General features: G+C 42.2%; 2 protein-coding genes across 2 annotated transcripts; both read right to left on the bottom strand.

Moving 5' to 3' along the window:
- Positions 1 to 806: 806 nt before the first annotated feature.
- Positions 807 to 7,795, bottom strand: LOC102459005 (uromodulin-like 1). Its single transcript, XM_006126118.5, has 4 exons — positions 7,547 to 7,795; positions 5,026 to 5,138; positions 3,590 to 3,809; positions 807 to 979 (listed from the first exon to the last, which is right to left on the bottom strand). The coding sequence occupies exons 1-4, from the start codon at positions 7,560 to 7,562 to the stop codon at positions 822 to 824; spliced, it is 507 nt and encodes a 168-aa protein (XP_006126180.3). The 5' UTR covers positions 7,563 to 7,795; the 3' UTR covers positions 807 to 821.
- Positions 7,796 to 11,888: 4,093 nt separating this feature from the next.
- On the bottom strand, positions 11,889 to 19,918 carry LOC149525688 (uncharacterized). Its single transcript, XM_089776211.1, has 2 exons — positions 12,071 to 19,918; positions 11,889 to 11,900 (listed from the first exon to the last, which is right to left on the bottom strand). The coding sequence occupies exons 1-2, from the start codon at positions 19,916 to 19,918 to the stop codon at positions 11,889 to 11,891; spliced, it is 7,860 nt and encodes a 2,619-aa protein (XP_089632337.1).
- Positions 19,919 to 27,673: the final 7,755 nt, after the last annotated feature.

Here is a 27,673-nt window from a genome sequence, read left to right as displayed (position 1 = left end):
AACCCACCCAGTTTTCACTAAGTGGAGATCCCGGCCTTACACAGAACTCACCACAGGATCCTAAGGTGACTGGGGATGGTACCATGGATGTGTTCCAGCCCACTTCTATGTGGGAGGAAGAAGATGTGGGAGGGAAGACTCTGTCAGGGCAAAACCTGTGGGACATGATCTGTCCCCTCAGTCTGGAGACAAGTTTAGCCACACATCCTCTGTCCCCATCACACATAATAATAGATTTGAGAATTACCTCCTATGGATCTCCTGGTAGATTACTTAATATGAAGCTTTTATGTGTACAGCACACAAGACAATGTTTTGGTGAAATGAGTGTGGCCTTGGAGAATTTATTTTAGGGTTTTCAAATATAATAATAATTATTATTCAAATATTATTCTTGAGCAGAAGTAAGCCATTATTCATTTACCTTTACATTGTTTGCCAGGATTTTCTGGATTCTCATCTTTTATTCCTGGATTACAGGTACATTCATAACTTCCTTCAGTGTTGTTGCATGAGGCCAAGTCTGAACATGCTGAACTGTTAGTACATTCATTTATGTCTATAAGTTAAGAGAAGATCATGTTTATAAACTGAGATAACATTTTCCTCCTACTACCATACAAATGGACAGGTACCCCATAATACACAAATGAGATTGTAAATTATTTTTTCATACTTGGAAAATCACTGTGTGGAAGATTTAAACAAATAACTTCAGTTATATGGGTTTAAATGTAACCAATTTGTTTTTATACACATAATTTTGCATTGGCCTAATCATGATCAGATTCATATCAGTCCACATCTCCAAAAGGCGGGTTTCATAGCCTTCCCTTCTTACCTTGGCAATCTTTCCCTGGTACGCTGGGACTGTGGTCTTTGAATCCAGCCTTACACTCACAGGAATAAGTTGCCTCTTTAGGGGTGCAAACAGCATTTTTAGAACAGTCGTTTAATCCTGTTTCACAGCTATTTGCCACTGTAATAAAGTAAATATTTACCATATTAAAACCCTCTTGGAAAAAAATAAAATATTAATGCTAACCAAAACTCAAAACTGTCATTCACAGGAAATTCTGATATTTTAAAATATTCTTTTATCCTGAATCAAAATGAAAAGTTGACATTTCATGTAAATGAAATATTTTAAAAAATTATTTCAGAAATATCAATGCAACTTTATGAAAACATAAGCAGTTTGTTTTGACTTTACTGTTAAAACATAAACATAACATAACATAACAAGTCAAAACCAAGACTTTGACCTTACCAGAATTAAACATTTTGCTAATCTTTCATCAGACAGTTCAATGAAGTTGATACGGTCTCATCAAACATTTCAATTTTCTTGAAGCAGCCTTTTCTGATGAAAAACTGTTCCATCGTAAAATTTTGACCAGCTTTAGTGCTGACACTAATAACAACCAAGTTTCTCTTAAGAACATAAGAACGGCCATGCTGGGTCAGACCAAAGGTCTATCTAACCCAGTATCCTGTCTTCTGACAGTGGGCAAGGCCAAGTGACCAAGAGGGAGTGAACAGAACAAGTAATCATCAAGTAATCCCTGCCCTGTCATTCACGTTCAGCTCTGACAAACAGAGACTAGAGACACCATTCCTAGCTGTCCTGGCTAATAAGTTGATGGATCTAACCTCCATTAATTTATCTAGTTCTTTTTGAAACCCTGATAAAGTCCTTGTCTTCACAACATCCTCTGGGAAAGAATTCCACAGGGTGACTGTGCTGCATGAAGAAAAATTTCCTTTTGTTTGTTTTAAATCTGCTACCTATTAATTTCATTTGGTGACCTCTAGTACTTATGTTATGAGAACAAATAACTTTTCCTTATTCACTTTCTCCATACATGTCATGATTTTGTTATTAAAGTTAACATCGTATAGGAGTATTTCCAACTGAAGAGGTGGCACAAATGCTCTTCTGTTATTTGATTGCATGTTTGTTTTTTATTAATGAAAAACCAGAAGCATTGGCTGCACTCATTCCTTTGTTATTGTTGTTTGTGTTTGTGTGTGTGTGTGTGTTGTTTTGTTTTTTAAGGGAACTAGTTACTTTAAAGATATTGTCTGTAGTTTGCATTTTCCTACCATTTCATATGTCTACACTACAGAGTTTTATTGGAAAAATGGCCGTTTTTCTGACACAACTTGAGGAACGTCCACACTGCAAGGCTGTGTCTACATTGGCACCCCTTTCCGGAAAAGGGATGCTAATGTAGACTTCGGAATTGCAAATTCCACGGGGGATTTAAATATCCCCCGTGGCATTTGCATTTACATGGCTGCCGCTTTTTTCCGGCTTGGGGATAAGCCGGAGAAAAGCGCCAATCTAGACGTGATTCTCCAGAAAATAAGCCCTTAGGAATAAGAAATCCTCTGGAAAAGGGCTTATTTTCCGGAGAACCACGTCTAGACTGGCGCTTTTCTCCGTCTTATCCCCAAGCCGGAAAAAAGCGGCAGCTATGTAAATGCAAATGCCGCGGGGGATATTTAAAACCCCCACGGAATTTGCAATTCCGAAGTCTACATTAGCATCCCTTTTCTGGAAAGGGGTGCCAATGTAGACACAGCCCAATTGTGTTCTTCTGCAAGAAAATTGAAAGAACAGAGGGGTTTTTCCAGCATTGGTATTCTACGAGGAAGAAGCCCTTTTGCGAAAGAGCTCTTGTAACATGAACAATTACTGCCCATTCAGGTATCATGAATTGTACTTGAAACAGAAGGTTATGTATCAGCCCGGACAGCCAGATTTCTAGCTCTGCCTTGATCTGGAAATTCTATTAATGCCTTTTGAAAACGTAGGCAATACAGAAATGTAGCAGTTAGAAGCATTGTGCTTCCACCATTCTTAGTCCTGTAACAGATGTAGAATTGCTCCAACATGAAGCAATTAAAGAAAGTCTGAGCATAATGCCATTTAGCTATGTTTTAGTGACGTGGCAAGATGCAAATGGTCCAAAACTGAAATGTAAGAACCACTCTAAAAATATTCACATTTACTCTGTAAAAGTAGCAGAACTGTTAATTTTGTTTGTCAGTTTGTAATGAAGGAAATAAAGCTCTCAGCAATGAGAAAATTCATACAATTTGGGGAAAAAATGTATTATTACTCAGTGACTGAACACAGAAACAGTTTTTTACCTAGCTTTGAGCTGATGAGTATTGGGTCATTATCAATGATATTTAAAAGTGGTTCAATGCTTGTGGTTTTACTAACATTCCTATGGCTATTAAGCTAAATGCTGCATTGTACTTTTAAGATGTCTTTATGGGCACTATGCAAAAGATTCATTATCTCATGGATTCCTTGGAAAAGACCTAATGTCATCTGCTATGCCCCTAGCACTTGATCCCTGCCTCAACAGGGGTCTTCCCACTGAGTCCAGTGGCTGTTGAATTGTGTCAATATTTTCTTGTGTTTTCTTGAACATCTGAAATAAGGAATTGTGCACGGGGTGGTAAATTCTGAAATCCTAGTGCAGTAGTTTTTACAGGTAAGGCATATGTCATTGATAAACACGGAAATTGCAGACTAGAACAGAAAGAGAGTCCTGTGAGCACTTAGCCATACCTACTACAGAAGTACTTTGGAAGTCCACTTTCCACAGGGTGCTCTCATTCAGGGCTTTTATAAAAGCACTGGAAATATTTGTTTCTGTTAAGTTTTGTTCCACAGCCATCATGATGTTGAAGAGCACAATCACACTGCCATTGCTAATACTGTCTATTACTATAAGCAATCTCCCCTTGTTAAATAAGGTTTTGAAGTCGTCTGTCATTTTCTCCTTTATCTGTAAAATGAAAAGTAACAATCTATTTTTCTTTTCACTTTCATAAACAAATAAACCAACTTTCCATGCAGCCGTTTTATGAGAATCACCAATTTAAAAAAATAACATGTGTAGAAGAATCAGTTCTGTTTCCTAGACCAGGGTATAGACCAGAGGTGAGCAATAATTTTTTTTGGGGGGGGGCACTCCAAGATTTTGGTAAGTGGTCAAGGGCTGCACTTTTCTGTGGAGGGGGTCTGGGATGGAGGTTGGGAGCTAAAGGGAGCTCAGAGTATGGAGATAGGCTGCAGGAGAGGATGTGGGCTCTGAGAGGGAGTTTGGGTGAAAGAGGGCATTGTGACCTGGAGCAGAGGATTGGGGTGCAGAGTCTGGTAAGGGGTATGGGTGTAGGAGAGGATTCTGGCCTTAGAGAAGATTGTAGAAGGGGTTGCAGGGTCTCGGGGGGAGGAGGAGAGGCGGGAGTTGTGACCTGGAGCAGGAGGGAGGAGGGTACATAGGGTTTGGATTATGACCTAGGGCAGGGGATTGAGGTCCAGGGTCCAGGAGGGGATATGGGTGCAGGAGAAAGATTTTGGCCTGGGGAAAAATTTAGGAGGAGGTGCAGGGTCTAGAAGGGAGTTGAAGGATGGGACAGGATGGGGTGCCAGAGGCAGGCTCTGGTCAGGAGGCACTTATCTAAGCAGCTCCCAGCCAGGAGCACTCTCAGGAAAGCTCCCTCCTCCTCCCAGCAGCCCCAGACCACTGGTTGGCTGTGCACATGTCTCTCTGCGCTTCTGAGAAGGAGTAGGGAGGGAGAGGCTTTCTGCACTGCCCCCACCCCTAGCAAAATCTCTCAGCTTTCATTGGCTTGTTTCCGGCCAATAGGAATTGAGATATTTTGCTGGGAGCAGGGGGAGCACGCTGAAACTTCTCCCTCCCTCCCCACACCGCAGAGAGTCACAAGAGGCAGCTAGCCGCTTTGAGTGGCATTGCTCCTTGCTGCAGGAGAGGACGAAGGCTTCTGGCCCCTGGGTTAGATGGCTCCCAGGGAACCTCCTGGTTTGGCAGGCATACCCTCTGCTACTTCAGCAACATAAGGCAGAAAATTCCCCTAATACCTATCAAGAAGAATGTGACAAACCATGAGTTCAAACTCACAGTTATCTGTCCTCTATGCAGTAGTAAGCAGTGTAGGAAATGATAAAACCCACATCTATTTTGAAGCAATGAGTGGTACCTCAGCAGTGAAATTCTTTTCAAAGTCTTTAAACGCTGCACTTGATTTGTTGCTGTATTGAGGTTTGAAGACTTGATTTGTCAACCTGGTTTGTCCTTTGAAGTTTTTGGATGCTGTAAAGAAGCAGAAGCATTAAATATTTCCTTGAAGATTAAGCTGATGACATTCATGCATTGGGTTTACGAAGCTGAGCAAAAAATAATACTGGACTGCCAGGATCCACCTAACCTCTGAAATACTTTGGAAAGTACGAGGGATTTATAGAAGTCGTTACTTATCCAGCCAATTTTAATTTTTAAAATGTATCTGGAATGAGGCAACTTCTTCAATCAGATAGTATAAGAAACTGACTATGCAAATGACTTGGGCCCAATTCCTTAATCCATCTGCATGTGAAACTCCACTGAGAAGAGTGGGTGTTTCATTTGTAGAAGGCATGCAGAATTGGGCTTACCATCTCATTACCACAAAGAATCAAAGTCAAAGAATGGTGTAATGAGAATGTAAGCAAGGTATATTTTCTCTTGTTGATTGATGTCCTTCTTGATATTGAGTCTCAAAACCTAAACTAGAGCATCATCATCCATAAACTGAAAGACATAAAGGTAATATACTCATATATGAGATGTCTAATCTCCTCTCCAGCTCATTGTTGTAAATTGAGAGTAATCTCTTCTGCACTGATGTAAAATTGCAGTAAATGAGAATTAGGCCTCAGGAATTCATATGCATTACTGAAATTTAACTACAATATTTTCATTCATTCAAAACCCTAATTTGCTATTTCCTTATAAGAGAGGGTACAGCTTGTACTGTACAGGCTTGTTAACCTAAGTCAGCCTTGTAGGACAATACATCTGTGATTTAATTTGAAGTCAATAGGTTCTTGGCACTTCCAAGGACTTGTCTGTATGGGACATTCATATGCAGCAAGCCATAGTATGGATCTACAGTGCAGTAGCTTGCTGGGCAGTAAACTCCCATATGGATAAGCTACAGCAACACACTAAGGCTATGTCTACACTGGCCACAATTTCCGGAAAAGGGATGCAAATCAGGTAAGTCAGGATAGGGAAATCCACGGGGGATTTAAATATCCCCCGCGGGATTTAAATAAACATGGCCGCCGCTTTTTTTCCGGCTTGGGGAAAAGCCGGAAAAAAAGCGTCTAGACTGGTGCGATCCTCCAGAATAAAGCCCTTTTCCTACCTGAGGTAGGAATAAGAGATCCTCCGGAAAAGGGCTTTATTCCGGAGGATCGCGCCAGTCTAGACGCTTTTTTTCCGGCTTTTCCCCAAGCCGGAAAAAAAGCGGCGGACATGTTTATTTAAATCCGCGGGGGATATTTAAATCCCCCGCGGATTTCCCTATCCTGACTTACCTGATTTGCATCCCTTTTCCGGAAATTGTGGCCAGTGTAGACGTAGCCTAAAGGTCTACACAGCAAGGCTTAACTCGAAATAAGCTACGCAAATTGAGCTATGTCAATTGTGTAGCTTATTTCAAAATAGCTTAATTCGAAATTGGGAGCACCTACACAGCACTTATTTTGAAATACAGAACTCTTCCTCCGACTTCCCTTACTCCTCGTACAATGAGAGTTACAGGAGTCGGAGTAAGAAGTCCTCCAGCTTGACAGTATTTCAAAATAACTGCCTGCTGTGTAGACATGGACTAAGTTATTTCAAAATCATATTGCTGTGTAGATGTACCCTCAAATTTCTGTAATGCACTTTGATGTACTTTCATTTCAAATAGCAGTACCCCAAAGTGAATTGTGGAACGTTTTGTGTGCCACACCAGGACCCACATGGGATGCTACTGTGCAGGAATCTGGTGTGCTGCAAATTCACACCCTAGCTTGCTACCTACTAATTTCCCATGTAAACAATTTCTAAGAATAGACCCACAGTTATTTGCCTCATTCTAGGAATTAATGCATAAGGAAAGATGCACTAAAGTTCATATGAAAAGCTTTATGGCAATTATACACTAGAGCATTATGGTAATGTACAGAATATAAATACATAAGAATGAAAAACTGTTACAGCTTGTAAAATTTATCATATCTAGATTTTTTAGAAATGGTATCTTACTCTATATTTAATACTATGTCTTTATGCTTAGGCATTATATTAATACAAATAAAAATTATATGCATAATAAAATAACAATACAACATGCATCATAATAAAATGAATAACAATAAAATAACAACATAGGGGCAAAGTTAAGGTGGCCCATGCAACATTAACTTTGGTGTTATTTTACTTTAGAATGTTACATTTGTAACTTAAATACTCAGTTGGATTTTTGTACACAATTTTTTACCTTATTTGAGTTTTATGATTGCAAAATTATACAGAATAACTCCTGCTTAAGCAAATAATCTTCTTGAAGTCAAGGGGATGAGTCACATAAAGATGACTCACACAAGTAAAGGTTATAGACTCTATTCATATCTAAAGAATGATATATTATGAACTTTTAATAAAAAGTGATTAGATTATCAAGGAAATACCTGTCTGAACTGTCATTGAAGTACTGGCCTTCTGACCACAGATTAAAACCTCCACAGATATTGTGTATTTCTGACCAGGAAGCAATCCTTTAAATTCTATGTTTGTTTTATCTGTAGTGCTTTTATTCACCTCTCTGTTATCTTCCGACAGAGAAGCTGTATAAGGGCTTTCTTTTCTGCCATCTAGAGGTGTCCAACTGAATTGTATCACATCACTGGTTACTTTTTCAAGTCGTAAGGAAAAATCAAGTGAAGCTAAACACACAAAAAAAAGATCAATTTTCTGTAAGTGGCACTTTAACCTACTTTCCATGATGCTAAAAATACTTATGAAAATTAAACATTGTAATTAATAATTTTTTACGCTAAGGACAATGTAATAATATGGGGATATTCGAGGATAGGATTAAGTACCAAAGACACACATGCATGTCTCCCATTGAATCAAAACAGAGCTCTATGCACCTACTGGAGGGTAGAATCCAGCCCTGAGCGCTTTATATGGAAAGTAACTGTTTCCTTTAAAAATGTAAATTATATTCTTAAAATATTAACATGCATTATCTGATATGTCTAAGGAAAGTTGTATTCTTCTTTACCTATAGTACACCATGAATTAAAAGATTGTTTAATAAATAACCAATATGAGAAGCAGACAGGTTGCCCTCAAACTGACTCGGACTTCATAATAATGGGGTTTTAAAAAGCAGTCAAGATGCAAAAATCTAAGAGTCTTTTCTATTATACTGCACTGAACATTGAAATGTGTGTACATACTACGGTCATTAATATTTCACAATTGAACATTATAACAATCACAGATCCCAACATGCAACTTTATCCGGGCACACACATATTTTAATCCTTTTCAAGCCCTTCTGAATTCACTATGGTTCTGCATAGATATATAGGAGGAACTCCCCTCACAGATCTTATATATTGAAGCATTCATCATAATTAATATCAATACAGATTCTTTAGGATATTTCCATAATTATTTCTTAGAGCCACATTTCACTGGAGACGATACTTCCCAATTAAAGCACCTAATAAACATATTAAAAACCTTCAGAGGGGTAGCCGAGTTAGTATATAATGGGAAAAAATTAAAAAACAACGAATAGTCTCTAGTAGCACCTTAAAGACAAACAAAACAAAGTCTTGAAGGTACTACTAGACTATTCGTGGTTTATTTAAGTTTTTCTAATAAACATAGAAAAATTTTATGGGGTAGATCACAAATTTCTTTTTCTCTAACTGTGCAATATTAAATAACTCACGACAAGCTCCTGGGGAAGGTGCCGTTGCAGTACTAGTTAAAATAGGGTAAATCGTAGATCCTATAAATACAGCTGTAGACCTTGTTGTACTAGTGAAAGTATCTGGCGATGTCAAAATGGTAGCACTGACTGGAAGTTTCACACTGGTTGTAAAAAATGCTGTAGGCACTGGGTTGGACATCAGAACTGTAGTGGAATGTACAGGCATCGTTACTGTGGAGGTAATCGGAGTTACTCTGGAAGTATCAGCAGATGATGTATCTGATGATGCTGTAGCACTTATCGCTGAAGAAGAAGCCGACGGTGATGAAGATGTTTCTGTGTCAGAAACAGCAGCGGGCGTTTTTGTGACGTCTGGACTGTTAACCGTGGAAAGAGACGTAGCTTCAGTTTCACCGTCTGTACTAGGAGATGGTTCGGAAGTGTCAGTTGCTAGCACTGAGATAGACTCGGGAACTGTACTGGAATCAATAGTTCCTGTGAAGGTAGTCGGCGTTGCTCTGGAAGTATCGGTAGACGATATATGGGATGACTCTGTAGTACTTATTTCTCTAGAAGGAGGGGTTGTTGATACGGATTCTGGGGTAAATGAAACAGCAGACTGTGTAGTTGAGGAATCACGGGTAGGAATTGTGGAAGTGGCTGAAACTACTACGTTAGTATCTGTAGCAAGAATAGAGTCTGAAATATCAGTTGCTAGCACTGTGTTGGACAGAGGAACTGTAGTGGAATCTACAGGCATCGTTCCTGTGGAGGTAATGGGAGTTACTCTGGAAGAATGAGTAGATGATGTATCCGATGATGCTGTAGCACTTTTCGCTGAAGAAGAAGCCATAGGTGATGAAGATGTTTCTGTGTCGGAAACAGCAGCGGGCGTTTTTGTGACAACAGAACTATTAACCGTGGAAAGAGATGTAACTACAGTTTCACCGTCTGTACTAGGAGATGGTTCAGAAGTGTCAGTTGGCAGCACTGAGTTAGACTCGGGAACTGTAGTGGAATCAATAGTTCCTGTGAAGGTAGTCGGCGTTGCTCTGGAAGTATCGGTAGACGATATATGGGATGACTCTGTAGTACTTATTTCTCTAGAAGGAGGGGTTGTTGATACGGATTCTGGGGTAAATGAAACAGCAGACGGTGTAGTTGTGGAATCACGGATAGGAATTGTGGAAGTGGCTGAAGCTACTACGTTAGTATCTGTAGCAAGAATAGAGTCTGAAGTATCAGTTGCTAGCACTGTGTTGGACAGAGGAACTGTAGTGGAATCTACAGGCATCGTTACTGTGGAGGTAATCGGAATAACTCTGGAAGTATCAGTAGATGATGTATCTGATGATGCTGTAGTACTTCTCGCTGAAGAAGAAGCCGTAGGTGATGAAGATGTTTCTGTGTCGGAAACAGCAGCGGGCGTTTTTGTGACGTCTGGACTATTAACCGTGGAAAGAGACGTGGCTACAGTTTCACCGTCTGTACTAGGAGATGGTTCAGAAGTGTCAGTTGCTAGCACTGAGTTAGACTCGGGAACTATAGTGGAATCAATAGTTCCTGTGAAGGTAGTCGGCGTTGCTCTGGAAGTATCGGTAGACGATATATGGGATGACTCTGTAGTACTTATTTCTGCGAAAGGAGGGATTGTTGATACAGATTCTAGGGTAAATGAAACAGCAGACGGTGTAGTTGTGGAATCACGGATAGGAGTTGTGGAAGTGGCTGAAGCTACTACGATAGCATCTGTAGCAAGAATAGACTCTGAAGTATCAGTTGCTAGCACTGTGTTGGACAGAGGAACTGTAGTGGAATCTACAGGCATCGTTACTGTGGAGGTAATCGGAATAACTCTGGAAGTATCAGTAGATGATGTATCTGATGATGCTGTAGTACTTCTCGCTGAAGAAGAAGCCGTAGGTGATGAAGATGTTTCTGTGTCGGAAACAGCAGCGGGCGTTTTTGTGACGTCTGGACTATTAACCGTGGAAAGAGACGTGGCTACAGTTTCACCATCTGTACTAGGAGATGGTTCAGAAGTGTCAGTTGCTAGCACTGAGTTAGACTCGGGAACTATAGTGGAATCAATAGTTCCTGTGAAGGTAGTCGGCGTTGCTCTGGAAGTATCGGTAGACGACATATGGGATGACTCTGTAGTACTTATTTCTGCGGAAGGAGGGGTTGTTGATACAGATTCTAGGGTAAATGAAACAGCAGACGGTGTAGTTGTGGAATCACGGATAGGAGTTGTGGAAGTGGCTGAAGCTACTACGATAGTATCTGTAGCAAGAATAGACTCTGAAGTATCAGTTGCTAGCACTGTGTTGGACAAAAGAACTGTAGTGGAATCTACAGGCATCGTTCCTGTGGAGGTAATCGGAGTTACACTGGAAGTATCAGTAGATGATGTATCTGATGATGCTGTAGCACTTATCGCTGAAGAAGAAACCGTCGGTGAGGAAGATGTTTCTGTGTCGGAAACAGCAGCGGGCGTTTTTGTGACGTCTGGACTGTTAACCGTGGAAAGAGACGTAGCTACAGTTTCACCCTCTGTACTAGGAGATGGTTCAGAAGTGTCAGTTGCTAGCACTGAGTTAGACTTGGGAACTGTAGTGGAATCAATAGTTCCTGTGAAGGTAGTCGGCGTTGCTCTGGAAGCATCTGTAGACGATATATGGGATGACTCTGTAGTACTTATTTCTCTAGAAGGAGGGGTTGTTGATACGGATTCTGGGGTAAATGAAACAGCAGACGGTGTAGTTGTGGAATCACGGACAGGAATTGTGGAAGTGGCTGAAGCTACTACGTTAGTATCTGTAGCAAGAATAGAGTCTGAAGTATCAGTTGCTAGCACTGTGTTGGACAGAGGAACTGTAGTGGAATCTACAGGCATCGTTACTGTGGAGGTAATCGGAATAACTCTGGAAGTATCAGTAGATGATGTATCTGATGATGCTGTAGTACTTCTCGCTGAAGAAGAAGCCGTAGGTGATGAAGATGTTTCTGTGTCGGAAACAGCAGCGGGCGTTTTTGTGACGTCTGGACTATAAACCGTGGAAAGAGACGTGGCTACAGTTTCACCGTCTGTACTAGGAGATGGTTCAGAAGTGTCAGTTGCTAGCACTGAGTTAGACTCGGGAACTATAGTGGAATCAATAGTTCCTGTGAAGGTAGTCGGCGTTGCTCTGGAACTATCGGTAGACGATATATGGGATGACTCTGTAGTACTTATTTCTGCGGAAGGAGGGATTGTTGATACGGATTCTAGGGTAAATGAAACAGCAGACGGTGTAGTTGTGGAATCACGGATAGGAGTTGTGGAAGTGGCTGAAGCTACTACGATAGCATCTGTACCAAGAATAGACTCTGAAGTATCAGTTGCTAGCACTGTGTTGGACAGAGGAACTGTAGTGGAATCTACAGGCATCATTCCTGTGGAGGTAATCGGAATTACACTGGAAGTATCAGTAGATGATGTATTTGATGATGCTGTAGCACTTATCGCTGAAGAAGAAGCCATAGGTGATGAAGATGTTTCTGTGTCGGAAACAGCAGCGGGCGTTTTTGTGACGTCTGGACTGTTAACCGTGGAAAGAGACGTAGCTACAGTTTCATCCTCTGTACTAGGAGATGGTTCGGAAGTGTCAGTTGCTAGCACTGAGTTAGACTCGGGAACTGTAGTGGAATCAATAGTTCCTGTGAAGGTAGTCAGCGTTGGTCTGGAAGTATCGGTAGACGATATATGGGATGACTCTGTAGTACTTATTTCTCCGGAAGGAGGGGTTGTTGATACGGATTCTAGGGTAAATGAAACAGCAGACTGTGTAGTTGAGGAATCACGGACAGGATTTGTGGAAGTGGCTGAAACTACTACGTTAGTATCTGTAGCAAGAATAGAGTCTGAAATATCAGTTGCTAGCACTGTGTTGGACAGAGGAACTGTAGTGGAATCTACAGGCATCGTTCCTGTGGAGGTAATGGGAGTTACTCTGGAAGAATCAGTAGATGATGTATCCGATGATGCTGTAGTACTTCTCGCTGAAGAAGAAGCCGTAGGTGATGAAGATGTTTCTGTGTCGGAAACAGCAGCGGGCGTTTTTGTGACGTCTGGACTATTAACCGTGGAAAGAGACGTGGCTACAGTTTCACCATCTGTACTAGGAGATGGTTCAGAAGTGTCAGTTGGCAGCACTGAGTTAGACTCGGGAACTATAGTGGAATCAATAGTTCCTGTGAAGGTAGTCGGCGTTGCTCTGGAAGTATCGGTAGACGATATATGGGATGACTCTGTAGTACTTATTTCTGCGGAAGGAGGGGTTGTTGATACAGATTCTAGGGTAAATGAAACAGCCGACGGTGTAGTTGTGGAATCACGGATAGGAGTTGTGGAAGTGGCTGAAGCTACTACGATAGTATCTGTACCAAGAATAGACTCTGAAGTATCAGTTGCTAGCACTGTGTTGGACAGAGGAACTGTAGTGGAATCTACAGGCATCGTTCCTGTGGAGGTAATCGGAATTACACTGGAAGTATCAGTAGATGTTGTATTTGATGATGCTGTAGCACTTATTGCTGAAGAAGAAGCCGTCGGTGATGAAGATGTTTCTGTGTCGGAAACAGCAGCGGGCGTTTTTGTGACGTCTGGACTGTTAACCGTGGAAAGAGACGTAGCTACAATTTCACCGTCTGTACTAGGAGATGGTTCAGAAGTGTCAGTTGCTAGCACTGAGTTAGACTCGGGAACTATAGTGGAATCAATAGTTCCTGTGAAGGTAGTCGGCGTTGCTCTGGAAGTATCGGTAGACGATATATGGGATGACTCTGTAGTACTTATTTCTGCGGAAGGAGGGGTTGTTGATACGGATTCTAGGGTAAATGGAACAGCAGACGGTGTAGTTGTGGAATCACGGACAGGAATTGTGGAAGTGGCTGAAGCTACTCCGTTAGTATCTGTAGCAAGAATAGAGATTGAAGTATCAGTTGCTACCACTCTGTTGGACAGAGGAACTGTAGTGGAATCTACAGGCATCGTTCCTGTGGAGGTAATGGGATTTACTCTGGAAGAATCAGTAGATGATGTATCCGATGATGCTGTAGTACTTCTCGCTGAAGAAGAAGCCATAGGTGATGAAGATGTTTCCGTGTCGGAAACAGCAGCGGGCGTTTTTGTGACGTCTGGACTATTAACCGTGGAAAGAGACGTGGCTACAGTTTCACCGTCTGTACTAGGAGATGGTTCAGAAGTGTCAGTTGCTAGCACTGAGTTAGACTCGGGAACTATAGTGGAATCAATAGTTCCTGTGAAGGTAGTCAGCGTTGCTCTGGAAGTATCGGTAGACGATATATGGGATGACTCTGTAGTACTTATTTCTGCGGAAGGAGGGGTTGTTGATACAGATTCTAGGGTAAATGAAACAGCAGACGGTGTAGTTGTGGAATCACTGATAGGAGTTGTGGAAGTGGCTGAAGCTACTACGATAGTATCTGTACCAAGAATAGACTCTGAAGTATCAGTTGCTAGCACTGTGTTGGACAGAGGAACTGTAGTGGAATCTACAGGCATCGTTACTGTGGAGGTAATCGGAATTACACTGGAAGTATCAGTAGATGATGTATTTGATGATGCTGTAGCACTTATCGCTGAAGAAGAAGCCGTAGGTGATGAAGATGTTTCTGTGTCGGAAACAGCAGCGGGCGTTTTTGTGACGTCTGGACTGTTAACCGTGGAAAGAGACGTAGCTACAATTTCACCGTCTGTACTAGGAGATGGTTCAGAAGTGTCAGTTGCTAGCACTGAGTTAGACTCGGGAATTGTAGTGGAATCAATAGTTCCTGTGAAGGTAGTCGGCGTTGCTCTGGAAGTATCGGTAGACGATATATGGGATGACTCTGTAGTACTTATTTCTGCGGAAGGAGGGGTTGTTGATACAGATTCTAGGGTAAATGAAACAGCAGACGGTGTAGTTGTGGAATCACGGATAGGAGTTGTGGAAGTGGCTGAAGCTACTACGATAGCATCTGTACCAAGAATAGACTCTGAAGTATCAGTTGCTAGCACTGTGTTGGACAGAGGAACTGTAGTGGAATCTACAGGCATCGTTACTGTGGAGGTAATCGGAATTACACTGGAAGTATCAGTAGATGATGTATTTGATGATGCTGTAGCACTTATCGCTGAAGAAGAAGCCGTCGGTGATGAAGATGTTTCTGTGTCGGAAACAGCAGCGGGCGTTTTTGTGACGTCTGGACTGTTAACCGTGGAAAGAGACGTAGCTACAATTTCATTGTATGTACTAGGAGATGGTTCAGAAGTGTCATTTGCTAGCACTGAGTTAGACTCGGGAACTGTAGTGGAATCAATAGTTCCTGTGAAGGTATTCGGCGTTGCTCTGGAAGTATCGGTAGACGATATATGGGATGACTCTGTAGTACTTATTTCTGCGGAAGGAGGGGTTGTTGATACGGATTCTAGGGTAAATGGAACAGCAGACGGTGTAGTTGTGGAATCACGGACAGGAATTGTGGAAGTGGCTGAAACCACTACGTTAGTATCTGTAGCAAGACTATAGTCTGAAGTATCAGTTGCTAGCACTGTGTTCGACAGAGGAACTGTAGTGGAATCTACAGGCATTGTGACTGTGGAGGTAATCGGAATAACTCTGGAAGTATCAGTAGATGATGTATCTGATGATGCTGTAGTACTTCTCGCTGAAGAAGAAGCCGTAGGTGATGAAGATGTTTCTGTGTCGGAAACAGCAGCGGGTGTTTTTGTGACGTCTGGACTATTAACCATGGAAAGAGACGTGGCTACAGTTTCACCGTCTGTACTAGGAGATGGTTCAGAAGTGTCAGTTGGCAGCACTGAGTTAGACTCGGGAACTATAGTGGAATCAATAGTTCCTGTGAAGGTAGTCGGCGTTGCTCTGGAAGTATCGGTAGACGATATATGGGATGACTCTGTAGTACTTATTTCTGCGGAAGGAGGGGTTGTTGATACAGATTCTAGGGTAAATGAAACAGCCGACGGTGTAGTTGTGGAATCACGGATAGGAGTTGTGGAAGTGGCTGAAGCTACTACGATAGTATCTGTACCAAGAATAGACTCTGAAGTATCAGTTGCTAGCACTGTGTTGGACAGAGGAACTGTAGTGGAATCTACAGGCATCGTTCCTGTGGAGGTAATCGGAATTACACTGGAAGTATCAGTAGATGATGTATTTGATGATGCTGTAGCACTTATTGCTGAAGAAGAAGCCGTCGGTGATGAAGATGTTTCTGTGTCGGAAACAGCAGCGGGCGTTTTTGTGACGTCTGGACTGTTAACCGTGGAAAGAGATGTAGCTTCAATTTCACCGTCTGTACTAGGAGATGGTTCAGAAGTGTCAGTTGCTAGCACTGAGTTAGACTCGGGAATTGTAGTGGAATCAATAGTTCCTGTGAAGGTAGTCGGCGTTGCTCTGGAAGTATCGGTAGACGATATATGGGATGACTCTGTAGTACTTATTTCTGCGGAAGGAGGGGTTGTTGATACGGATTCTAGGGTAAATGGAACAGCAGACGGTGTAGTTGTGGAATCACGGACAGGAATTGTGGAAGTGGCTGAAGCTACTACGTTAGTATCTGTAGCAAGAATAGAGTCTGAAATATCAGTTGCTAGCACTGTGTTGGACAGAGGAACTGTAGTGGAATCTACAGGCATCGTTCCTGTGGAGGTAATGGGAGTTACTCTGGAAGAATCAGTAGATGATGTATCCGATGATGCTGTAGTACTTCTCGCTGAAGAAGAAGCCGTAGGTGATGAAGATGTTTCTGTGTCGGAAACAGCAGCGGGCGTTTTTGTGACGTCTGGACTATTAACCGTGGAAAGAGACGTGGCTACAGTTTCACCGTCTGTACTAGGAGATGGTTCAGAAGTGTCAGTTGGCAGCACTGAGTTAGACTCGGGAACTATAGTGGAATCAATAGTTCCTGTGAAGGTAGTCGGCGTTGCTCTGGAAGTATCGGTAGACGATATATGGGATGACTCTGTAGTACTTATTTCTGCGGAAGGAGGGGTTGTTGATACAGATTCTAGGGTAAATGAAACAGCAGACGGTGTAGTTGTGGAATCACGGATAGGAATTGTGGAAGTGGCTGAAGCTACTACGATAGTATCTGTACCAAGAATAGACTCTGAAGTATCAGTTGCTAGCACTGTGTTGGACAGAGGAAGTGTAGTGGAATCTACAGGCATCGTTACTGTGGAGGTAATCGGAATAACTCTGGAAGTATCAGTAGATGATGTATCTGATGATGCTGTAGCACTTATCGCTGAAGAAGAAGCCGTCGGTGATGAAGATGTTTCTGTGTCGGAAACAGCAGCGGGTGTTTTTGTGACGTCTGGACTATTAACCATGGAAAGAGACGTGGCTACAGTTTCACCGTCTGTACTAGGAGATGGTTCAGAAGTGTCAGTTGGCAGCACTGAGTTAGACTCGGGAACTATAGTGGAATCAATAGTTCCTGTGAAGGTAGTTGGCGTTGCTCTGGAAGTATCGGTATACGATATATGGGATGACTCTGTAGTACTTATTTCTGCGGAAGGAGGGGTTTTTGATACAGATTCTAGGGTAAATGAAACAGCCGACGGTGTAGTTGTGGAATCACGGATAGGAGTTGTGGAAGTGGCTGAAGCTACTACGATAGTATCTGTACCAAGAATAGACTCTGAAGTATCAGTTGCTAGCACTGTGTTGGACAGAGGAAGTGTAGTGGAATCTACAGGCATCGTTCCTGTGGAGGTAATCGGAATTACACTGGAAGTATCAGTAGATGATGTATTTGATGATGCTGTAGCACTTATCGCTGAAGAAGAAGCCGTCGGTGATGAAGATGTTTCTGTGTCGGAAACAGCAGCGGGCGTTTTTGTGACGTCTGGACTGTTAACCGTGGAAAGAGACGTAGCTACAATTTCACCGTCTGTACTAGGAGATGGTTCAGAAGTGTCAGTTGCTAGCACTGAGTTAGACTCGGGAATTGTAGTGGAATCAATAGTTCCTGTGAAGGTAGTCGGCGTTGCTCTGGAAGTATCGGTAGACGATATATGGGATGACTCTGTAGTACTTATTTCTGCGGAAGGAGGGGTTGTTGATACGGATTCTAGGGTAAATGGAACAGCAGACGGTGTAGTTGTGGAATCACGGACAGGAATTGTGGAAGTGGCTGAAGCTACTACGTTAGTATCTGTAGCAAGAATAGAGATTGAAGTATCAGTTGCTACCACTCTGTTGGACATAGGGACTGTAGTGGAATCGACAGGCATCGTTCCTGTGGAGGTAATCGGAGTTACACTGGAAGTATCAGCAGATGATGTATTTGATGATGCTGTAGCACTTATCGCTGAAGAAGAAGCCGTCGGTGATGAAGATGTTTCTGTGTCGGAAACAGCAGCGGGCGTTTTTGTGACGTCTGGACTGTTAACCATGGAAAGAGACGTAGCTTCAGTTTCACCGTCTGTACTAGGAGATGGTTCGGAAGTGTCAGTTGCTAGCACTGAGTTAGACTCGGGAACTGTAGTGGAATCAATAGTTCCTGTGAAGGTAGTCGGCGTTGCTCTGGAACTATCGGTAGACGATATATGGGATGACTCTGTAGTACTTATTTCTCTGGAAGGAGGCGTTGTTGATACAGATTCTGGGGTAAATGAAACAGCAGACGGTGTAGTTGTGGAATCACGGATAGGAATTGTGGAAGTGGCTGAAGCTACTACGATAGTATCTGTAGCAAGAATAGACTCTGAAGTATCAGTTGCTAGCACTGTGTTGGACAGAGGAACTGTAGTGGAATCTACAGGCATCGTTCCTGTGGAGGTAATCGGAATTACACTGGAAGTATCAGTAGATGATGTATTTGATGATGCTGTAGCACTTATCGCTGAAGAAGAAGCCGTCGGTGATGAAGATGTTTCTGTGTCGGAAACAGCAGCAGGCGTTTTTGTGACCTCTGGACTGTTAACCGTGGAAAGAGACGTAGCTTCAATTTCACCGTCTGTACTAGGAGATGGTTCGGAAGTGTCAGTTGCTAGCACTGAGTTAGACTCGGGAACTGTAGTGGAATCAATAGTTCCTGTGAAGGTAGTCGGTGTTGCTCTGGAAGTATCGGTAGACGATATATGGGATGACTCTGTAGTACTTATTTCTCCGGAAGGAGGGGTTGTTGATATGGTTTCTAGGGTAAATGGAACAGCAGACGGTGTAGTTGTGGAATCACGGACAGGATTTGTGGAAGTGGATGAAGCTACTACGTTAGTATCTGTAGCAAGAATAGAGATTGAAGTATCAGTTGCTAGCACTGTGTTGGACAAAGGAACTGTAGTGGAATCTACAGGCATCGTTACTGTGGAGGTAATCGGAATTACTCTGGAAGTATCAGTAGATGATGTATCTGATGATGCTGTAGTACTTCTCGCTGAAGAAGAAGCCGTAGGTGATGAAGATGTTTCTGTGTCAGAAACAGCAGCGGGCGTTTTTGTGACGTCTGGACTATTAACCGTGGAAAGAGACGTGGCCACAGTTTCACCATCTGTACTAGGAAATGGTTCAGAAGTGTCAGTTGCTAGCACTGAGTTAGACTCGGGAACTGTAGTGGAATCAGTAGTTCTTATGAAGGTAGTCGGCGTTGCTCTGGAAGTATCGGTAGACGATATATGGGATGACTCTGTAGTACTTATTTCTCCGGAAGGAGGGGTTGTTGATACGGATTCTAGGGTAAATGAAACAGCATACGGTGTAGATGTGGAATCACGGACAGGAATTGTGGAAGTGGCTGAAGCTACTGCGTTAGTATCTGTAGCAAGAATAGAGATTGAAGTATCAGTTGCTAGCACTGTGTTGGACAGAGGAACTGTAGTGGAATCTTTAGGCATCGTTCCTATGGAGGTAATCGGAGTTACTCTGGAAGTATCAGCAGATGATGTATTTGATGATGCTGTAGCACTTACCGCTGTAGAAGAAGCCATAGCTGATGAATTTTGTGTTGATACGGATTCTAGGGTAAATGAAACAACAGAAGGTGTAATTGTAGAATCACGGATAGGAATTGTGCAAGTGGCTGAAGCCACTTTCAACATTTGTGAAATTAATAAATCATTAATCAGGCCCCAAGAAATCCTGTGACTGATTTAAAAATCATATGATTTTTTTAAAGCAATGCTTTTCTGGTTTATGTTGTTTCCCTTTTTGTTTCTGAGCCTTAAGTTCATATCTGCATTACACAGAATATCGATGCTGCCACGATCAATTTTCAGGGTTTGATTTAGGAAGTCATGTGAAGAGTTGCTAAATTGAACTGAGAGGGCACCCCTGTCAGCATCAGCTCCTAACAAGGAGTAAGGGAAGCTGATGGGAGCCTTTGCTCCCTTTGGTCTCCTTCTACAAGTATGGTCCAGAAACTCAATTTAAGATACATCAACTCCAACTATGTAATTAATGTAAGTGGAGTTGCATATCTTAGGTTGACATTCCGCTGTATCGTAGACCAGGCCTTAGTGTTCACTCAGATCAAGCTTTCAAACTTTTCTCCTTACAGTAATGAGGGCCAGAAATTTATTTGGGAGTGAGGGAAGCTACAACTCCCTTGTGTCCAGGTTCTGGGGCTTTAAGTAAAATAACTCAAAATGGCATATAAAATCACAAGACATGACAGTGCTGTACCTTATATTGCAATTTGGCAGCCCATTATTCTAGACAGGAAGTTTAACTACTCTCATCACTGCCAAAATAGAGCTGAGCAAGAGGGATTGTGCAGGAAGGGTTAATTTTGAACCAAAACTGAATTTCTACATTTTTTCTTGTTGAAACAATCAAATCATTTCATTTTGAACCAAATGTTGAAAAATCTCATTTTGACATTTTCAAATATATTCTTTGTTTCAACCCCGTTTTATTTTCCAAAGTGGCAAATTGTTTTGGTTCCCCCAAAACAAGGCCCCAATTTATTATTCACCAAAAAAACTCACCTAGCCCTAGTTCTAAATCTAATATTTTTGTTTTAAAGTTTATATAACTATAATTACAGGGTTAATAGTGAAGTCTCAGGGTCTGACTGTCCCAATTGTTGCAGATTGTGTAGTCATTAAACCCAAATTAGAATAATAGCATTTTACACCCCTCTTTCTTCTCTGTCTTTGATTTCAAACTTGCCAATATCCCCACAACTGACCATTTGGTAGAAGGGAGGAAGCCATAAAACATAAAAAACTTCAGGTCTCTTTTGAAATAATGTTCTGACTTCACTGTCAATTGCAAAATACTCATTTATTCAAGGACTTCCTGATGCTCTGTTTTGCAAGTCAAAACTATCCATTGTATTGGTAACTAACCCTCTGGGCGTGTCAGGTATTTGCCCCTCAGGAATTTTTACTTTGCCGCTATAATAATTGGACAGAACTCCCCTCCTGCTAGTCTGTGTTTCGCTGTGTCATAGAGTATGAATAAATATTAACTATTGACGCTGACAACTGTGCGTGAAAGTAGATTTTAAAAAGTTCTATATATACTAACATTTCTTTTTAGAGTGTAATCAGTGCTGTTTCTGCTGTATCACAGCATTACAAATAATACAAAGTCCATATTGTCATATACTTACTCAGCTTGCTAATTCTGTACCTACCTGTGACTGTGGAGAGCTTTGCTTATGGGTCTATCATCTATCTTTAATATTATCTGTGAGGAGCACTCTTTATAATAAGCTAGCAATTTGTTTGTAACTGTGTAAGTGTTCAGAAACAAAGTGTCAGATCCTTAGCTGGTTTATAAACCAGGGTACATCTATTTGAAGCCATATTGGACTCTACTATAGCATAGGAAATATGTGCTATGTTAGTGTTTTTCAAATCAAGGCACCAGAATAGCCTTTCTGATCCAGTCTATAGATTGAGCTGCAGAATACAGCTTGTATAGTTTTCTGAGTCCTATTAGTAAGTACTGAATAGTGACACAAACACTACTACTAGTGCTACCTTAGATTATAAAATGTTTTAAAACACTCTCAAATATAAGGAAATGAAGTGCCTCCGATTTTCTAAATTTTTCTAAAACAGTTACTGTATAGGGACGGTGTAGGACAGCACATGTAGCATAATCCATATTCTACTACTGAAGCCTTCTCAAAAGATTATTTGATGGGGCGTGAAAAGACTGGCAAAAAAAGATGTCATTCATATTTCTCATAGATGACAAATTAAGATCTACGACTAAACAAAGAAATAAAAATCTTCACACATTCCAGTCAGACGCTGTGTTGTTCTGCTGAAGTGAAAGACTGCCAAATACTGAGCTTTAATCTATTTTTGATTTTCTACTAAATCCACACTTTATGTACAGACTCAATGCCTACTTGAGTATAGAGGCACAAAGCAAGCTAAACAAATTAAATCCTAATGGGAAATAATAAGCAGTTTGCAACATTTTAGCCTATTTCAGTCTCCGAAGTCTGTCTCTGTAGCCTTTAATTATATTCTTAATGTAGTACATTGCATAAAAATACATCATAAATATATATAATCCAAATGAATATTAACTTACCCAGAAAAACACAGAGAACAAAATGCCATAAATATTTCCAAGTCCTCATGATTACTTTTGCTCTCCTTTCTGTACTCACTCAATTTGTGAAACTGACATTATGGATTGAAGGCTTTGGTATTATAAACAGGGTGAGGCTGCATGCATTTTTACGTTTCAACCTGAGGTAACTCCTCACACTCTCAGGAAGGCAACCTTGTTTTGCAATCCAGCAAGTCTAACAAAGTGTATGCACCTAACCTGAACAGTTATAAATTCTAAATTATCTGTTCAATTTGGTTGGTTATTTGTTTTCTTTAATATTACAAAGTTAGAGACAGATCCAAAACTAGTTGAAATCAATCTTTTGTAAACTGATTACAAAGTAGGTGTAAAATTCTTCCCATTTAGAATTTGGAGCATTATGTGCTTCTTTGAACACAGTGTAAGACAGAGGAGAATCAAGCCCTTCCATGACTTTGATTCTGCACAAATTCATCTGCAATGTCAACAGCATGCAAAACAGAACTGTGCTTTTTATCACATATAGCAACCCAGACCTCATCTGGCACCAAATTTCACATTTGTTCAAATGTAATTAATTGCATTAGTTGTTCAGAATTACCCCCAAGTTTTTTCATCAATAATCCAGTTCCCGATAAAATCTAACAGTGTGGCTATGTCTACACTGTAGAGTATCCTGGACGTATCCTGAAATAGCTATTCCTCATCTTTTGAGCAAGCCTGTGATTTTGAAATATAACAGGCTCACTATTCCAACATCCCTGTAAGCCTCGTTCCACAAGGAGTGAGGGACACTTTGGAATAACGCTTTATTTTGATATTAACTCAAAACAAGCTACGCACTTTGTGTAGCTTAAATTGTGTAGCTTATTTCGAGCTCTGGGTGCAGTGTAGATGCACCTTTTATGAGCACATTCCACATAAGAAATATCATTATACATTTTTAAATGTCTAAACTTTAACCTGTAAGTTTCAGAGGAAACAGTATCTTTACATTTTACATTATTCAAAGTTTCTTCTATATCCATCTCACTGAACACTTCCCTGGCTTTCCCAGTCAATCTGGTCAGCAGGACAGGCCTACATTTTTCTCTGAGATACGGTGAATTTCACATGTGCACTCAAAGCTAGATAGAAATTCCTCTGTGTCTTCAGTATCTTTGTAAATGATTTTCCAGTTCTTGCTCAGGGCTTTTTCTGTCCAGTTAATCATATGATTGTATACTCATTGTTGTAACTGATTTTTAAGCCTTAAATTCTTCAGTATTAAATTCTTCAGAGCCCTGTGGCTCTGATCCAAAAACCCAATTAACCTTTGATAATGTGTATCCTTGCCAGACTGCGCCACTGTGACTTGGGTCCCAGGGGAGCCAGCTGAGTTTACTCAATTAGAATCAACATGCAAAGAATGTGGGAGCCACTCTCCAAAGCTGGTAGTTATTCCAATACTTAGATTTACCAAGCCAGTACAAAACAGCTTCTGTAATACTTTACTGGCTCCCCAGAAGCTAGCAACACTGAAGCTCTTATTCATCATAGAAGAAAGTTCTACCAATTCCAAAGGATCAGGCATGTTACTTCCCAGGTTAATGAATATTTCAGATCTTACCCCACAGACTTACCTACAGCCAATTTTTATTAGCCAGTTAAAAATCACACCCTGTGATTACAGGTTCGACATGGCCCCAGTCACACTGAGGTACATTAGATAGTTCTCAAGTTCATTTCAATCATTTCTCTGGAAATACTTAAGGTGTAAGATACCACCAGCAGGGCCAACAGTCACCACAGGCCCCATGGCAAGATATAGAAGGGACATGGGCTTGGACAGAAGGCACTGCCCAGATCATAGTGTTCCCCTCTCTCCCAGTCCTCAGGGCTGTGTGAAGCAGTTCTCTGGTGGCAATTCAAAGGGACCTGGAACTCCAGCCACCATCGCTGGGCCTCAGATTGCCCCTTCCCCCACCCTCACCCACAGTTGGATACCATTCCCCGTTAGTAAGGGTGGGAGAATCTGGCCCTGTGCTGTTTGGAGATGTATCTGTTTTTCCATTGGGAACATCACACAACCAGATATGATTAGGACTGAAGGAGGAAGACGATTAACCATCACCAATACTAGAGGTATTCAAAGTTAGAAACAAAAATATATTAATTCATCATCAGGGCTTGACAAATGGCGGCGAAAGCCGCTCGCCAGCCCCGCACTGCGCATGAGCAAGAGCTGCATTGCGCGTGCGTGCGCCACCAGTAAACGGGGCACGTGGCTGAAATCTACTTGCCACAGGCGAGTAGATTCTATAGTTTGTCGAGCCCTGCTCATCATAGTATTCTAGCAGACTTTTTTTTTTTCCTAAAATTGCCTTCCATTTGTTCCACTCATTCTGGTTTCATGGTGACTGGTGACTGTAGTTGAGAACAAAAAATATTACATTCAAATGCAATAAACAGTATTGTTGCCCGGCTGCTAAGCAGTGGCAGATGTTGAGGTGTTGACAGGCTGGCTTCTTTCTTTCCCCCAGGATGCTCAACCCCCAGGATGCTTTGCTCCTCACCCCACTCAACCCTTTGCTTCCTGGCTGCATCCCTGCCCCAGGGCTGGCCCACAACATTTTGGCACTTGAAACGGGGAGCTCAAATAACGCCCCCATGCCCGTTCGCTTGGGCCAAAACTTTGAAAGTTCTCAATTCTGCCTTCTTCCTGTTTTACACCTCTCGTGGTACTGCTCTGCCACCTACATATGCACCAGCAGCAGACACAATTTTCTACACTCTGGGTCCTAATGGCGCCCCTCCACAGTCTAGCACCTGAGGCGGCCACCTCAGTTCACCTCATGGCCAGCTATGCCCTTCCCCACTTCTTCCCTCCCCTGCTCTGCCCCAGTTCCTGCTTCTTCCTACCAGTACTCTTCCCCCTCAGCTCCAGCACTTCCTATATACCACAGAACAGTGGACCGTGGTGGGTGGAGTCAGTGAGAGGAGTTGATTGGTGGGGCTGCCAATGGGAGACATGCTGGGGGTGGGAGGTGAGAGGGAAGCTTGGCTGCTGATATTTTTTTTCCGTGGGTGATTCAGGGTTGAAGGCTCCTGCTGAATGCGACAATTGATGATGCAGAGTCAGGGTATTTTCTTAGTGTAATTGGTTTATTTACCAAATGTCACTTGGTCCCATTTCCTTGAACAGAGGTGGTCACAGGCTCTGCACAGGTGACTGCATCCTGCAAAGCCTCAGAAAAGCATCACCGGCCTTTCACCTAGAGGAGAAACCTTGAATCTCTGTCTCGCTTGGATTCTCACTACAAGGCAACTCAGATATAACTGCAAAGACTGCAGTTCCCCCCATCCTGCTCCAGTCCCTGCATTTACACCTCACCCCAAACGTCCTCCCTTGGGACCACCTGGCCTTGTAAGATGAGTCCTGTGCATCGCCGTTCCTTTTGTGCAGCTGCTTTGCAACCCAGTGGCACATGAAAGGTTTAGCTGCCAGCCCAAGGAGCATGCTTTGACCCACACAGAGTATAGCTACAGTTGGAGCTGGGGGGCAGGGGGTGATTCCCAACATGAGGAGACATCGCTGCATTAGCTTGACCAAACCAAGCACACTAACTATAGAGTGTGGCTGCCGCAGTACAAATGGCGGGGGGAGCCAACCACACGGAGAACATGCCTATGGTCTCAGAAGGGAATATGCCGGGGAGAAGGGGCACTAGCATTACCTGCTACTGACACCACCATGGGTGGACATTTATTTTTAGCATGCTAGCTCACTCACAGCTAGCCTTGCTGTGTCTCCTCTACCTGGAGGAGACATCTTCCAGCTCAGAGCTGAGAGATCCAGTCTCCTTTAAAGACAGCCTAGGAGCTTATACCTCACTCACCTCTAACAAGCAAGCTGTTAACACCCTTTGCCATCTTCAATCAGGATGTCCCATAAACTTTTAAAGAGAGTTAATCATAAACTAAAGAGAAAGGATTATTTGTCCTTTGTTTTATTGATTTGTTGTCTGATTTCCTGTTGTTTGAATTACAAGCATACTTGCATGGGAGACATCAAGCTACTCAGTGGCTGTGTCTAGACTGGCAAGTTTTTCTGCAAAATCATCTGCTTTTGTGGAAAAACTTGCCAGCTGTGTACACTGGCCGCTTGAATTTCTGGAAAAGCACTGATGATCTCATGTAAGATTGTCAGTGCTTTTCCAGAAATAGTATGCTGCTCCCGTTCGAGCAAAAGTCTTTTTCCGAAAGACTTTTGCGCAAAAGGGCCAGTGTAGACAGCACAGTACTGTCATGCGAAAATGGTGATCGGGGCTTTTTTGCGGAAAACCGCATCTAGATTGGCCACGGACACTTTTCCGCAAAAAGTGCTTTTGCAGAAAAGCATCCTGCCAATCTAGACGCGCTTTTCCGAAAATGCTTTTAATGGAAAACTTTTCCACTAGACAGTAGACAGTATGTTTTAGATGAAAAATTGTGTTGGGCCAGAGTGAAAAGCCACCCCAGTTATTTATCCCACAGATAAATACATCCTCTTTTCAAAGGCAAGGTTGCATCAGTAACAGCCTTTTTCTTTTCCTCAAGCGTGACGTCCATTTTTTCATATCTACAATAGATTTTTTTTTCTCTTACTGTGTATAGTTTTGAGAGGCGAAGTCTCCCAGGAAGTACTGTGAAACAAGTGTCAGATTCAGCCTCGTATTTACACAGGTAACATGAGGCAGGGCTCTGAAAAATTAGAAAACCAGCTCAGAAAGTTGAGCTGTCCAGGGCAAAGGAATGAGGGAAATTTGTAGTATCCTTCCAAACTCCAGGAATTCACAGTAGCTTTGGAATAGAGATGGTGGAGGATCTGGGACCATATTTCTTGAATAATTTTACACATTTTGTAAATTCTCAAAAAAATAATTACCAATATTTGAATTTGGGATTGAACCACTCTCCTCCCCACACAAGTTGTGACGGTGCGTTGGGGGTCCCCCGTCTCCTGCACCCCGAAATGGTACAAACAGACTGCACCAGCCGGTGGAATAGAGGAAGTTTACTGCCTCTCCAGGATACAGCACAGCACAGATGTAATCTGGTCACAGAGCTGGGCTAGGATGCCTCAGGCCCCCTTGAGATGGGGGGAGACTGGGCCCCTAAACTCCAGCCCCTTTCCCTAGGCTGTGTCCTCCATGCTCCCAGACAGCAACTAACCAACACTCTTCCAGCCCTGCCCCCCAGCCAGGGCAGCATTCCACCTTCCTTTGTTCCTCTCCATGGGGGGTGTCTGGCCATACTGGTTGAGAGATCTCTTTGCA

This window comes from Pelodiscus sinensis, chromosome 1 (assembly GCF_052426305.1).
Source record: "Pelodiscus sinensis isolate ZL-2025 chromosome 1, ASM5242630v1, whole genome shotgun sequence".
NCBI lineage: Eukaryota > Metazoa > Chordata > Testudines > Trionychidae > Pelodiscus > Pelodiscus sinensis.
This window is presented reverse-complemented; position numbering and strand designations above follow the sequence as displayed.

Excerpts from the sequence above, each read along its gene's own strand:
- LOC102459005 (XM_006126118.5), bottom strand. Across the intron at positions 3,810-5,025 it reads AAAAGAATTTCACTGCTGAG|ATAAAGGAGAAAATGACAGA; the intron begins GTACCACTCATT and ends TTCATTTTACAG. Across the intron at positions 980-3,589 it reads CCAAAGTACTTCTGTAGTAG|TGGCAAATAGCTGTGAAACA; the intron begins GTATGGCTAAGT and ends ACTTTATTACAG.
- LOC149525688 (XM_089776211.1), bottom strand. The coding sequence starts at position 19,918 with ATGTTGAAAGTGGCTTCAGCCACTTGCACAATTCCTATCCGTGATTCT.